The 14,789-nt window shown below is 45.8% G+C and overlaps 2 protein-coding genes across 3 annotated transcripts; one reads left to right on the top strand and one right to left on the bottom strand.

Annotated features, from left to right (window-relative positions):
- Positions 1 to 22: 22 nt before the first annotated feature.
- On the bottom strand, positions 23 to 5,169 carry tor4aa (torsin family 4, member Aa). Of its 2 annotated transcripts, none has more exons than XM_027032265.2 (2): positions 4,866 to 5,169; positions 23 to 2,268 (listed from the first exon to the last, which is right to left on the bottom strand). In XM_027032265.2, the coding sequence occupies exon 2, from the start codon at positions 2,266 to 2,268 to the stop codon at positions 1,045 to 1,047; it is 1,224 nt and encodes a 407-aa protein (XP_026888066.2). In that variant the 5' UTR covers positions 4,866 to 5,169; the 3' UTR covers positions 23 to 1,044. The 2 variants fall into 2 exon arrangements, with proteins under 2 accessions (XP_026888066.2, XP_026888067.2); XM_027032266.2 differs by lacking the exon at positions 4,866 to 5,169 and adding an exon at positions 4,515 to 4,827.
- Positions 5,170 to 7,119: 1,950 nt separating this feature from the next.
- Positions 7,120 to 14,456, top strand: brap (BRCA1 associated protein). Its single transcript, XM_027032278.2, has 12 exons — positions 7,120 to 7,474; positions 7,765 to 7,920; positions 8,057 to 8,249; positions 9,261 to 9,450; positions 9,661 to 9,774; positions 11,261 to 11,409; positions 11,875 to 11,950; positions 12,061 to 12,199; positions 12,337 to 12,446; positions 12,683 to 12,772; positions 12,892 to 12,995; positions 13,087 to 14,456. The coding sequence occupies exons 1-12, from the start codon at positions 7,396 to 7,398 to the stop codon at positions 13,454 to 13,456; spliced, it is 1,770 nt and encodes a 589-aa protein (XP_026888079.2). The 5' UTR covers positions 7,120 to 7,395; the 3' UTR covers positions 13,457 to 14,456.
- The last annotated feature ends 333 nt before the right edge of the window (positions 14,457 to 14,789 follow it).

The raw sequence follows: 14,789 nt of genomic DNA on the forward strand, positions 1-14,789 counted from the left end.
TCCTGCCTGGTAACACTCGCATCTATTTAGATTAAAGATGAAATATGAAGAAATAAGAACAGGATGTCACGTTTTATTGGTTAAACATTTTTGGAATATACCACTTACCCCAATATCTAGCAGGTCTATGGGTGGTGATAAAGTGTATTAAAGTACTATAAAAGTTCCTGTTTATAGCTCACTTGCATATAAGTTTGCTGAAGCTGTAACCAATTGCTCTGACCAGCTTTCTAATTTTGGTGTCTGTCTTTGGATTCAGTACAGAAGAATCAGAGGAGGGGTTTTTAGAACAAAGCATCAATGATAGTTAAAGAGAACCTTACATGAACTGATAATCAGAAATAGAAAGAAATGCTGAGAAGAGTTTAGAGTGATTTGAATTTGTAAGAAACGTACCAGCATATTGCAAAAGTTCAAGTTCAGAGAGATAATCCAACAGGGTGAAAATCTGAGGAACACCACTGCAGTGATTTCAGTTCTAAAACAGACATCCTTCAAAATGTATAAATAAAGGGTATATAAAAAAATCAGCTCAAGTAGTCTTTTCAACTTTACTTCTAGCATCTTGAGTATCTCACAAAAATCCTTTAGCCATTGCTCTCCCAAAACCTCCTGAGGACACGGTGGGTTGGCTGCGGTGCAATTTCATTCTTGTGTTTTCTGTGTATGGGAAATGTGTGCACTATTAACAGTCCTCCCTATTTGCACTTGGCCATCATGCTCCAATATGCATCTGCGTTCATGCAAAGTTTACCATTTACAGATAACAAGTAAACAAAAAACACTGTGTGCTTGAAAAGATGTGAAATGACATGTTCCACTTTAAAATGTAAAAAAAAAATAAAATGGTGTAATAAGATTTCATAAAATGTTTTTAACACATTCAACTTTAAGAAAGTTTTTCCCTTGAAAAATGTGGCAATAACCAGGGACCGTGTCAGTATCATCCTGCAGCCCTGGCCTTGCTGACTGGTGTATTCCTCAAGTATTTCCTTCTCAACAAACCTCAATCCAACACCACTTTAATAATCTTCCACTCTGGTTTCACAGAAGATTCACCTTGGCAACCACCTGTTTGCATCCAGTGCGTGAAAACTGTCGATCGCCCACAGCATAGTATGACAGCTCCTCTGTTAGTCTTTCTACATGGGAGCGGTCGGGGTAGAATCCTTCCCTGGACATCTCGTCAATAAAGCATTCCATGACGTGGCTTTTCTCTAGGAGCGTAAGAGGCAGCAGCTCGGCCTCCAGCCACAGCGCATGGTGCTTCTTCAGGTGGCCGAGCAGCAGAGGACTCAGTTGCTTGCTGAAGCGCCCTCGAGCTGAAGCAGTGATGCTCGAGGAGTTCTGCAGGATGAACTTCGTGATCTCGCCCTGCTCCAGGTTGCTGATGAGGATATAGATGGCATTCAGGTATTCATTGCTGTCTCGTTTGGTGACGAGGCCAAGCATGGTGTCCAGCAGCTCAATGGGCATGTGCTCCATTTCATCGAAGATGAAAACGGGGATCTTCTCTTCCTCCTCAGCCAGAGTGACCATTTCAGAGACGTGGGTGGTCAGGGTCTGGGTGCAGAGAGGATGGTCTCCTTGTGTGGGACAGTGGTGGAGAACATAATACTGCAGGACTAGCTGCTCACCCACCACAGAGCGGAAGTGCTGGGCCAGGAGCCTCCCCAGATGGCTCTTCCCCACACCGCTGGGGCCCAACAGAGACAACACCAAAGGTTTACTGTGGACATAGGTCGACAAGTAATCTCTTAAATGTCCCAAGAGACCCTCACTTGCCTCCTGCTGTCCAAAAACCTCCCTTTTGATGGTTTTCTCAAGTCCCTCCAGATCGTATTTAAGTACATGGTCATCCAGGTTCTCAATGGCATTGTAAACCTGCAAAAAGACGATGACACACAACAGGACCAGACAGCTCTTGGCACGGCTGTGCTCCTTGGTGGGCACGACTCGGCGGTTTCCGCTGGGAAAGAGGATACGAGCCTTCTTCTTTTTCTTCTTCTTGCCCGACACGATGGAACTGCCATCTGCAACCCCATCAAACGTGAAGACCTTGGGGCTAGTGGAACGTGCAGAGGTGCAGAAAGGAACTTTTGCAGACGAAATCTCCAGGCGTCTCTTTTTTATCGCCTGGTACTTCTGACGAATTCGAACCATGGCTCGCACAGATGAGGAGAACTCGGAGAATGACAGCGTCCCATTTTCCTTCCTCATCTCTGGTTCGCTCTCCGATACCTTTTCAGGGATGTCTTGGTCACTCATCTGTGAGAGACATTGAAAAATGAACATCATGTAGTGTCTGTGTAAAATTACTATAGATGTCATGTTATATATATATATATATATATAAAAAAATATAAATAAAACACAACAACATGAGCACTACATGGGCGTGAAGGATAAGAAGGAAATCCTGAGCAGGTGGCGCGAACACTTTGATGAGATCTCAAACATCGAATTCTCACATCTGCCAATTCTGGAAGGTCTTTCCTGCTCTGGACCAGTGCCTCCGATGGTAACTGAGGAGGTGACTGTGACTATTGGAAATATAAAGGACCGGAAGGCCCGAGCCCGGATGACCTGCCAGCAAGCTCAAGGATCTGCGCACCGAGGCGGCAGCTTGGCTGACCGTGTTCTTCAATGCCGTGGTCACTGCCAGCCAACCACTGATGGACTGGTCTACGAGCATCACCACACCAATCTTCAAGAATAGGGGGAACCCAGTGGCATGTTCCAACTACCGGCCAATACGCCTGCTCTCGCACACCATGAAAATTTTCAAATGAATCCACAACCGACACTTCCGCGACATCGTCCAGATCAGCGTCAACCAGTGCAGCTTCGTGAAAGGCTGTGGAACAACCGAAGCAATCTTCGCAGCCCACCAGTTGATAGGCACCACGAGAAAAACAAGCCACCACATGCCGCCTTTCTGAACGTAGAGAAAGCCTTTGATCACGTATCCCATCAGCTTTTTAGGTATGCACCCCACGAACACAGCGAGCCTCGTCGGCTGGACTAAATTGCTTTATTTGAATGCCAGCAGTTGGAGGTGCACAGCTGGGACGTCCAACAGCGGCATTGTCCAGGGCGCTGCACTGTCACCACAGCTGCTCATTCTCCTCATGGTCACCGTAACGCAGAACCTGCAGGGACGCCTGGACGCCGCTTTACGCCGACGACCTCGCGCTTGCAGTCACCACCCGAGAGGAGCTGCAGCACCAGGCACAAGCCTGGAGCAACCGTCTGAGCCAGCAGCTCAACGACGGCGACAAGTTAAAGAAAACCGGCACGTTTTGGCACCTTGGCTCCGTCTTGTAGAACGACGGCGGCATCGCCGGCGAGGTATGGGCGAGAGTCAGCGCGACCTGGCTGCGGTGGAAGGAAGTTACCGGCCTACTGTGTGATAAGAGAATTTCCAAGCGCCTGAAATCAAAAATCTACCAGGCTGTGGTCAGGTCCGTTGTACGCCATGGCTCAGAATGCTGGCCAGCGATGAGAGTGGCTGAGCGGTGCCTTCACGCCGTGCAGATGCGCATGGCTCGCTGGATGCTGAGCGCATCCCTCCACGACCATATTACCAAGGATATGATCTGAGGACAATTCGGCATTGGGCCCGTTGAGGCGAAAGTGAGATATATTGTATATACCAAATAGATTTTTTTTGGTTTGTTTGATCTTGTGGCTAGAGAGTAAAGAACAACAGTAATAACCCCAAACATCCATCAGTGTTTCCCGTTGTGATAGAAGCAAAAAACAGGTTTTAGACAAGTTTGATCATTCTCCTATATTTCTTTAAGAGATTTAGAGAGTGCTTTAGTTAAATATTTTTCAGGAATTACATCTGCTTTCTGACCATCTCCACCTACAATGTACAATTTTTCACACGATTCTTGCTAGAAAGTATTACCTTAGGCTCGCGGAGTATCTGTTCTGTGGAAGTGGAAGCTACAAGTACGCAATTATCACATATTCAATCAGTATTATGAATAATGTTATTAAATCATGTTCCAACTTATGTTGTGCAATTTGAATGACCAACTAGAAATGAACAACGTCATGTCATCACGCAATCAACTAAGCGAAAGGTGACTTATTTCACGGGAACAGCAATTAACAGTAATTATTGTGGAGTCTCACAATGCAAGTAATGTTATGTGCTTCGGTGAACAACGGCTCTTAAGATTTGTTTGACATTACAAAAACAAGGGCGGTTACGGCAGTTAACAATGAAGTTTTTAAAAATAATCTTCGGTTAATAATATCAAATAACTACCATGAGGCCATCATCTAACTTCCTACTCCCCGAGACCGCTTTCCCCCACAGTAAACTTTTAAACTTGCAAAAGTGTATCTTCTGAATCCATCAGGTGTTCCGCAGAAGGTCCTGCGTATCTGCACCCTCCATAATCACCGACAGAAACTCCACGCGCCCTGCATTTCTTTTCACTCAACTCAACCAGACGAGTTCCTTTCTGGATGTCCTGTACTGCGCCATGGCAACGTACCTTTCAGTTACAGTCCTGCTAGAAAGTCTGCAGAAGTCTGAAGTATAAACGCATTGCATGCTTGGTCAACAAGATCGCACAGCGTTCCTGGAAGTGATGCCGACGTTTGCATTAGCGCTATTGTGCATACAAGACCTAACAAGATGAAATAGCGGAAAGGTTTCAGCAGCGGCAGCTGTTTCGGGTCTAATCATTTAGATAAACCAAGCGAAACGGGAAGTTGAGGTGGTAGAGTACGACTAAGATAAGACTGTGGCCGCCGCTGCAATGATGCGGGAAAGGAAAGAAACTTCAAGCGTAGTTTCAGCAGCCTACATGAGCAACGACGCACTCCGCCTGTGGTCAACTCACCTTTGAACGAGTTCTGCGTTTTAAATCTCAAATGCCTTGGCAAACGTGGGCTATCGTGAAGAGCACTGAAAATGAGGAGCTTCTTTTCTCCTGACCAGCATTTCGAACAAGCTCAACTCCTCCTATGTCCTCTCTTCTACCCAGCCGCCATCCAAACCCCTCCTCTTCCCTTCACGCACTGAAGCTGTCGGCACAGCCTCACACTAACTCAGCACATTAACACGTCGGATTATCATGTGCGATATAAAAGCACACTCAACAATACCAGTATGTGTTTGTCATTTAATTAAAGTATTTTTTGAGAAGGCCTATAGCCTTATCTGTATTGCTTATGTTGAATTTCTTAGATTAACTTTATTAAACGTTGTTTTATCTCTCAAGCATTTGTTCTCGGAGCTCATAAAATAAATACTCCAGTCAAAAGTAAACTGCTTACATAAACTAGTATAAAATGAAGAGGGGTTGAAAAGTTCACTGAGAGGGTAGATGCGTAAGACCGCGTCACTGCAGAGACCTGGGCGGTGTTTGGCCTCGTGTAAATGCTTTCTGGAATGGCGCTCTCGGGAATTTAAATGAGATCAGATAAACATGCAAATTAAGCCCTGGCTGTCAAAGAGCTGTCTGTACTTTTTCTTGTGAATGGATTTAGCATAATTTCTTGTACTAACAGAGGTGACTGTGTTCAGTGACTGCAGTGCAGGGTCTATGAAATTGTTCTTTAACCAGCTTTAAGACTTGCCCATCCTAAAGAATCGAAATAAATAAAATGATTGCAATAAATCCTTTGTGTTGTTTGACTTGTACCCTAGTCTTGTCCTGACAAATAATAGATAGATAGATAGATAGATAGATAGATAGATAATATTTTTATTTGTAAGCCCATTTCAAGATACCCAAGTTTGCTGTACATAAAATTATGGTAAAAAAAAATAATTATAATATAACAATAACAATGATAGCAATGCACAATAAGACAGGAATGCAGTGAAATAAATGTTGCATATTAAAATGAAAATAAGACAAATTAAATGACAAAGAGTGAGTACTGAGAGTGCAGGCAGAAACAGGTGGGTTTTAGAAGACGGCACAGTGTTCTGGAGTCTAGGTCCTGCTACACTAGAGGCCCTGTCTCCCATGGTGCAGGACAGAGAGTAAACAGGAAGACTGGAGAGTACATGAACGTGAACACGAGTGAAGGAGGGCAGAAAGGTGCCTGATCATGTTCAATCTTAAAAACCAACAGTTGAGTGTGGAAGATATATGCTCCCATCATCTGGTGCAAGCAAGAATCCTCACAGCTGAGTTCTGCACATGCTACACCTGGAGGCCCAGAGCTCACAATAATCCACTCTATCAATTAAATATGTATAGAGAAGAAGCTCAGTGAGAAGAATGCAATCTAGAGATGTTAAGAAAGCAGTCTTAGCAACTTTTTTAAGGTGGCAGGCAAATGATTGTTTGGAAACTATAATGACATCAAAATCAGGAACCAGGACGAGGTGGTAAAATCTGGAACATTTAGTGTGTGCTGCCTAACTTTCTTAAGGGTCACTGGAGAGGCAGTTAGTATCGCCTCTGATTTGTCATTGTTTAATTTTAAAACAATCGTCAGCCTTCCAAGATTTTGTCTCCCATGTTGAGGAACTTGTGGCAGCATGTTTGAAGGCTTAGTGTGTATGCAAATTGTTGTATCGTCTGCAAAACAGTGGAACTGGAGGACTGATAATGTTACCAAGGAGGAGCATGTAAATAATAAACAGTAGCAGACCAAGAACTGGACCTTGAGGAACATCATGTGTGAGATTACACAGACCTGATTTAAACCTGTGAGTAGAGACAAACTGTTGTCTATCAATGAGATACGATATAAACAACACAAATACTCCATCAGTGATGCCAACTAGGTTTTCAAGTCTAGAAAGCAAAGTGTTGTGACACATTGTGTTGAATGTGGCAGTAAGGTGCCCTTAGCCTACTATCTGTACACGATGAATCTAATCTCAGCATGTAATGTAGCATTTTTAGGTGGTGGTGGACGTTACTTAGCAAGAACACGTTTTAGAATTTGGATTGAGTACTGTGTGCAAAAAAGTGACGTATAAATCAGATGGGTGAAAGAAAACCAGCGAAAACCTCGCCTTTGCCTCAGACGAGACCAGAACGGGTCCCGGGTGCGGACTCAGGTATTTGGGAAAAGCGTGGAAACGCAATAAGGGAGTTGGTGCTTTTATTTTGAAAGAAGTACGGCGTTTCATTCTTTACTCGGAAGTGACCGATGACAGTCACGCCACAACGACATTTATTTGTCACGCTTTCTCTCAAATATAGTACAGAATTACTGTGCTACAGTAATGTAGACATTTCTATCTTTTTACTAATCCCGATAACGTTTATCGCAAATGCTGGTAAAGTAATCTGGTTCGTTATCGTTCTGTCTCAGCGGTTTCTGTATATAGCTGGGGCTTTGTTGTGCTTGTAGGCGCTGCGTATCCAGTGTTCGGTTACGGCGAGATATCTACCAGTTTAACACATGAGCGTGTCACTGGTCGTGATCCGTCTGGAGATAGCAGACCAGTCTCTTATGCCACAAGGCTTCGAGTACTGCGCCGGTAAGATCATCACCACAACACTGGGTCTAATCTTAACCCGTAGCCATAGACCATCTGGCCAACTGCGCAGCTGACCCGTCTGTACTGACGCTGTTTCTGCGGGTCTACGGTCCCCTTTCCAACTGCGCAGATGACTTGTCTGTGCTGATGCGGTCGATTTGGTCCATTTACCACAAAGTGACGAAGCATTTTGCTGCTTGCACGCGATGTGACGTCGCAGATACCGTGTTTGTAAGGCTCAGGGTTGTGTCAGATTCAGTACGACCTGCTCCCTGTCCGGTCATCTGCAGATGAGGACATGTCAGAAGGGGAGATGAGAGAGAAAGCCCTGGCTTCTGCCAAGACTGCTTTGGTGGGCAAGACCGAGTTGGAGAAGTCAGCTGTCCTCCATCAACATATTGGTAGCAGAGCCATGTCAGACATGGTAATTGAGACCTTTGCACCAGGTTAGAACTGCGCCTTGTTTTGAGTGAAAATATGAGGTCTTTTTGAACAGTCTGTAGAAGCAGATTAAGGAGAGTACATGTATTTGTGATCCATATTATAATCCATCGCATAATCCCAATGAAATTCCACGTATAGATGGATCTGATGAGAAGGAGGTGCCCCAGCCCAGTAAGGACAGCAGCAGCGGTCTGCAGGTGCAGACTGAGCACAGTGGTGAAGACAGAGGCCTGGAGTCTCCCTCCAAGCACCTTCCAGACCAGATTTCCTTCTTCAGTGGAAACCCGTCGGTGGAGATCGTACATGGCATCATGCACCTCTACAAGACAAAGTGAGAACACTACAAAGTCAGCTGTTTGTGTTTTAACACCCACTCAAATACACTGGTGCCTTTGAGATACGTCTCTCTCTACTGAATTATAAACGACACATGGAGTTCAATCTATAAGTAGACAATTTAACAGAATTTTAAATAAAATGTTTAGTAGATACTCGGTTGCAAGTATTCTGATATTTTTCCCCGTTATCCTCTGTAAGAGCTGTATTGCTGTCATTTTCAGTTCCAGCCTGTTTCTGGGGCTTTTCTTCAGTAAATGAAATGTGTGCGCAGTGGGACTCACGGCAGGTGATTTTCATGTTTAATCCAGATCATTGCACTTTGTGACCTTGAAAACCTTCATAAGGGCTTTAGTACTGAGTTCATGTCATTGTTCTGCTGCAAGGCGGTAACGGCAGAAGACTCCAAATGTGAATTCCATGGTTGTCAACTCTTGAGCTTTCAGTTCAGCATCAGTAACTCACACCTGGCTAGCCAAGGGCGTGGGGCTAGCCAAGGGCGTGGGGCTAGCCAAGGGCGTGGGGCTAGCCAAGGGCGTGGGGCTAGCCAAGGGCGTGGGGCTAGCCCGGCTAGCCAAGAACACAGCCAAGAACGCAGCCACGACACGGAAGAACATCCTATTGTCCAATTATCTTGAGTCTCGTTAGGATGTATAAAAATACAAAGGACGTAAAGGTTTGTGATACCTATATATTTTTACTCCACCGTGTAGGTTTAAATACGCTCAAATCAAAGCTGTTATTCTGTTCTTTAACCTCAGAGTTTAACTTTAAATTCGATGTCCTGGACTAAAGACTCAGACACTGTGTCAATTTGATCATGGTCCACTCACTAATGAACTGCACTGTACATCACGTCCTGTTCTGCAAAACGCAGCCTGCAGAAGTCAGGACTGTCAGGACCGATGGTTTGAACCGGCACGCTGTTGGTTCAAACACCTTTTAGCAGACGCCTCATGCAAATGTGTTCCCGTCCCACCGGTCACGTCCGGTCGTGGCGGTGCAGTAAGATGACCTCGCTGACCGAGGAGGTGCGACGGAGTGCCATGCTGTGCGTGCTCACCGTGCCAACGACCATGACGAGCCACGACCTCATGAAGTTCGTGGCACCCTTCAACGACGTCATGGAACACATGAAGATCATCCGAGACTCGACGCCCAACCAGTACATGGTGCTCATCAAATTCAGCACGCAGGTGAGTCACCGTCCCTGCTGCTGTGGTGGAGTTACTGGCCTTCGCCAAACCTGTCGTCCTTCCCCTACGCGTTAGCAGTACCCCCACCCCTGTTTCAAGTCTTTGCTGATGGCTGATGCCACTTTAGATAAAAGCTGAAACGTCAGGACTGTAGATGATGTAAGTGGTTCGAGTGCCGTGTGCCTGAGTGCATAAAATGTCTTCTCACAGGCCGATGCCGACAGCTTTTACACAGCCTGCAACGGCCGGCAGTTCAACTCCATCGAGGACGCCGTGTGCCAGTTAGTCTATGTGGAGCGGGCCGAGGTCATCAAGTCGGAGGAGGTATGTAGTGTGGCGTTGGTGACCTTTTCATTACTGTACATGTTTAAAACGCCAACAGACCACGCTTACTTCTGAGGATACATCTGCCCTAAATCTGTACGCGTGTACACAGTGTTGATTAAGGGCACCTTTCTTTGTCACTTTTGTCAGAATTTCCTCTGAGACCTTTTGCTGCCTTTTCAGAAGGAAATGTATCACTTTCAGTTTTCCCTCTTGACTGGCTCTGTGATTGGTCAGTGATTTTTAAACTATTTCGGCTATCTGGCAAAATATTAGCCTAAAATATTAAATATATTAGCCTAAACATCAGCCCAGAAGATAAGTCCGAAATATCAGCAGGTTGACACTCCACAAACAAAGACCAGCTCTGAATGGATCCCTAATTCCTAAGAGGCTTTTCTGACTAGCGCCGCGCCTACAGTGTTGGTGTCACTGCCTGTAACGTTTTCCTCGCAAAGTGCTGAATTTTATGGCCCTCATCTTTAGCTGTCCAAAAAATGTGGCCAAAAATATTGGTACCCTTCCCTTTTTCTAAACCTCAATTGTTCAATGCTCAATTATTTCTCACTGACTGGGACAGAAATCACATGCACAAAACTATTGGTACCCTAAATGTAATATTTTGTAGCACAGCCTTTGGACTGCAGTCAGGTGTTTTATGTAATCCTGAACAAGATTTCTACACTCTGCTGGATGCTTCACCCACGCGTCTTCAGTACGCTACTCCAGATCTCTGTCACTGCTCCACCAGTGCTCACGGGGACTCGTAGCCGGCCACGTCAGAGTGCACCACTCATCTCGGTGCTTGTTCTTGTGTGTCTTCCTGCCGGGAGACTCCAGACCCACGACCGAGGCACAGATTTCCGACACTGGGCCATACTTTCAGATCCAAAATGCCTTGATCTTCACTGTGCCTCATATATACACAGCTTCATATATGCCCCGTGTCTGAGGCAGTAATGCAAGATTCCTACAGCCATCTGTTCAATCTGGGGCCAATTTTAATCTTGCGGCCACGTTGAGAAATGTTGGCTACATTCCTACGAGGCCTTAAATGTCTTAATAATATTGGCACCTGTGAGTGTGACAAGTACTTTCCCCATTTTAAGGTGTGAGTGTTTATAGGATTACCAATACTTGTATGCCTAATTCAATCAGAGGAATGTGATTAAACTATCACTGCTATGCAATAGTTTTTCACCTTCAGAAGGTACCAGTAATTTTGTCCACACTAATATTAGAACATCTTTGTAGACAAAATGGTTTTTACTTTGTAGGCAAAAACTTATTTTCAAAACATTTAGGTTTTGTACCAGTGCAAAGACACACCTGTAGTAGTAAAAGTGGTTTTTGATTTGAACGATGCTTTCCTTTAATAAAATGCAAGGGTACCAATATTTTTGGCCACATCTGCATCTCAAGGAGCAGTCTGAGGGCTGCAGGCCTGCAATCCTAATGTGGGGCTGCCATCGCTTGCACTCATCAGGGGGCCAGTCTTCCCGTGATGGACCTGACGGAACTGCCCAAGTGCACAGTGTGCCTGGAGCGTATGGACGAGTCTGTGAACGGTGTGCTGACCACCCTGTGTAACCACAGCTTCCACAGCCAGTGTCTGCAACGCTGGGAGGACGCCTCGTGAGTGACCCCCGCACGCACGCAACGCCACACTGCCACGTAGCCTCAGACCTGTAGTGTACGGTCACAGATGTCACGACTGCTGTGTAGCCACCTCACTGTGGTTTTGTGTGTCGGGTTTTCCGTGTCTTTCGTGTTCTCTCTCTTTCCGCGTTCATGACGATGCTTTGTGTAATGACGCATTGTTTACTGTTTGAACATCTGTTATTTGTTTACGCTCCACACGGTTGACATTTTGATTCTGGGTGGCACTTTCAATAAAGGGCTGCTGGTTAGTTCTTAATTCTGCCCCTTGTGTTGGTGTGTGGGTGGCTGTCATCTGTCATTGTGTTTTTGTAACTGATGGCCTTTTGACAAGTGAACAACGTGACCAGCACTTTCAGCAGGTACAACAGAATTGCTAACCGCTGGTGTTTGGGGGGCTTTAGTAGTTTAGAGTGCTCACAGTCAGATCTGCCTTTCCAGGTGTCCCGTGTGCAGGTACTGTCAGACCCCTGAGCCAGTGGAGGAGAATAAGTGCTTCGAGTGCGGCGTGCAAGAGGTAGCAAGACTTTCAAATCTGGCACTCGAATGCCCCACTCAAATGCCCCACTCGAGTGCCCCGGGACCCCCGGGGTGCCTCTACAGCCCTGCCCTCTTCTCTGCCTGTAGAACCTGTGGATCTGCCTGATCTGTGGCCACATCGGCTGCGGCCGCTACGTTAGCCGCCATGCCTACAAGCACTTCGAGGAGACACAACACACCTACGCCATGCAGCTGACCAACCACCGCGTCTGGGACTATGCAGGAGGTGCGTGTGCGCCTGGATACAAGTGACCCGCCACGGCAACCCGCCTCGCGTGCCCTGCCGGTTTGTTGACATGTACAATTCCTGTTTATTCGCTGGCCGGAGATGTGACCTTTCGGGCTTCTTGCTTACGCGAGCAGACAACTACGTGCACCGGCTGGTGGCCAGCAAGACAGATGGGAAAATGGTGCAGTACGAGTGTGAGGGAGATTCATGTCAAGATGAGAAGATCGATGCGCTGCAGCTTGAGGTGTGTGTGTCTGTGTGTGTGTGTCTGTGTGTGTGTGTCTGTGTGTCTGCGTCTGTGTGTCTGCGTGTGCGTGTGCGCGTGTGTGTCTGTGTGTGTGCGCGTCTGTGTGCGCGTCTGTGTGTGTCTGTGTGTGTGTGTCCGTGCGTACGTGCATGTCCGTCCGGATGACTCTAGTGCTTTTAAAGTAAATTAACTCTTTAACAAAAAAAACCCACAGACTAATTTTGTTTCTTTAGTATTCTTATTTGCTGACCAGCCAACTGGAGTCTCAGCGAGTTTACTGGGAAAATAAAATTGTCCATATGGAAAAAGAAACTGCAGAAGAGGTAGGAGCTAGTGGTTTTCTGGGTAGCGGGTGTGCAGCCTGTAGTCCTGGTGTAGTAGGCCTGTTTCACAGCTTTACAGCTAGCTCAGAGATGTTGACATGGGTTACTGTTTGTTTCAGATCAACAACATGAAAGCCAAGTTCAAGGAGACCATTGAAAAGTGTGACAACTTGGAGCTTAAACTGAATGAATTAGCCAAAGAGAAACAGACCATGGAAAAGAAGTAAGGTTTCCTCATCGTCTGCGAACATGCGTGCACGTGTAAGTAGAGTAGTTGTAACTCCCAGTCTGTGTTCGAATTCACTCTTCTCCAGATGCACACAACTGAATAACAAGGTGGCGAAACTCGGCCAGGAGCTGAGGGAGGAGCAGGAGATGAACCAGTGCTTGAGAGCCAATCAGGTCCAGCTCCAGGCAGAGCTTCAGGATGAGGAGAGGCGGGGTCAAGAAGCCGCCGCCCAGAAGGACGTCCAGATCGCCGAGTTGCAGGAGCAGCTCCGTGACATCATGTTCTACCTGGAGACACAGCAGCAGATCAACCAGATGCCAGCCGACGCCCGCCAAGAGATCCAAGAGGGCCAGATCAACATTGCTGCTGCCCCCATCCCCCCCCAACCTGGGCCCTCCAACCTTGGTACAGGCAGGATGGGTGGCAGGAAGGGGCGGTCCAAAAGAGGGAAGTAGCCAATTAGGGGAATGGGCTGGAATGAATGACAGACTTTTTGTTAGGCTTACTGGTGACCTGTTCCACCATGACACCACAGCAGATTGCAAAAACCTCAAGACCCACACAGACTTGCTTGCCCTGTGAGCAGTAGTTACCTTAGGAGGTTGGAACAGATGTATGGGCGGTAGGAAGAGTTCTGTTCATCTCACACTAATAAAGCCTTCACACCAGAATGGGTTGAATTTAGTAGAGTTCCGTATTGTACGTGTGATGGCCCTTGACAGTTTTCGTTCAAGGCAGTTTGACCACCTTCATGTGGTGAAGCTATGTCCAAACTTTTTTTTAGCTTTGTACACGAACTTTTGCACAGCGGCAGTACGCGCAAAACAATGGAGGTGTTGCAAGTAACTGGTCCAAGTGTGCGATTCGAAATACTTGTTTACTCTTTGGTGCCTAGGAAAGACATGTTTCGTACTTTTCTGAAGCCAAAAATGGAAAGTTTTAGTATAACTAAACTACTGCACGCTGACTACCTGGGGGGAAAAGGACCCACACCTTGTCATGACTTTGTCGATTTATTGCAAAATGGCTTTTTTTCCTTTAATATGCTGAACACGAGAAAGCTGGTGGATTGTGCCGCAGATGCTGCTGGCTGTGACCCTTTCTCCTGCTGCTAGAGAAGGAACCTTACATTTCTCGGGACTGATGAATCTCAAATTGAAAGTCCTGGAAGTTTCAAGTTTTGTGCAAGGTCTCACACATCAGACGTGGAGACAGAAAAAAAAAAAATACTGAAACGCTTGATATACAGGTTTGCGTTTTTACGGTGCAGTCCTTTATTTCGTCATGCTTGTGAATGCAACACAAACAGAATATTTCTTGCAATGTAACTGCATCCATTATAGAAAATGTACCAAGTGTACTTTTCTTTCCAAATATATATATATATATTTTATTATATACTATAACTGTGGCAAAGTTGTCAGATTTGCTAAATAAAGAATTAGCTACATGGTAGATCTTGTTTCATTATTGCAGAGTATCATTCCATATTTGTCTTAAAAGCTGTCCAACAGACCTTCTGTCTAGCAAGTTGCGTTGGAGTGAAAGGGTTTGTGTAAAAATTGCTTATTCCTTGACTGACTGAGCGTCATTGCTGTTCCACCTTCCAACAGGCCTTTGGAGACCCGATGACCCTGCATAATCTGTCCATCTACTGAACAGCTAGTCTAAAAACCTATTGAAACGGCACGTAGTAAGAGCACAAGGCAAGCGAGCAAGAAGATGGGTCAGTTTGTAGCCGAATAATGTTTAGTTATATTTCACAGCCATCATTTACTAATTACACAC

This window comes from Electrophorus electricus, chromosome 17 (assembly GCF_013358815.1).
Source record: "Electrophorus electricus isolate fEleEle1 chromosome 17, fEleEle1.pri, whole genome shotgun sequence".
NCBI lineage: Eukaryota > Metazoa > Chordata > Actinopteri > Gymnotiformes > Gymnotidae > Electrophorus > Electrophorus electricus.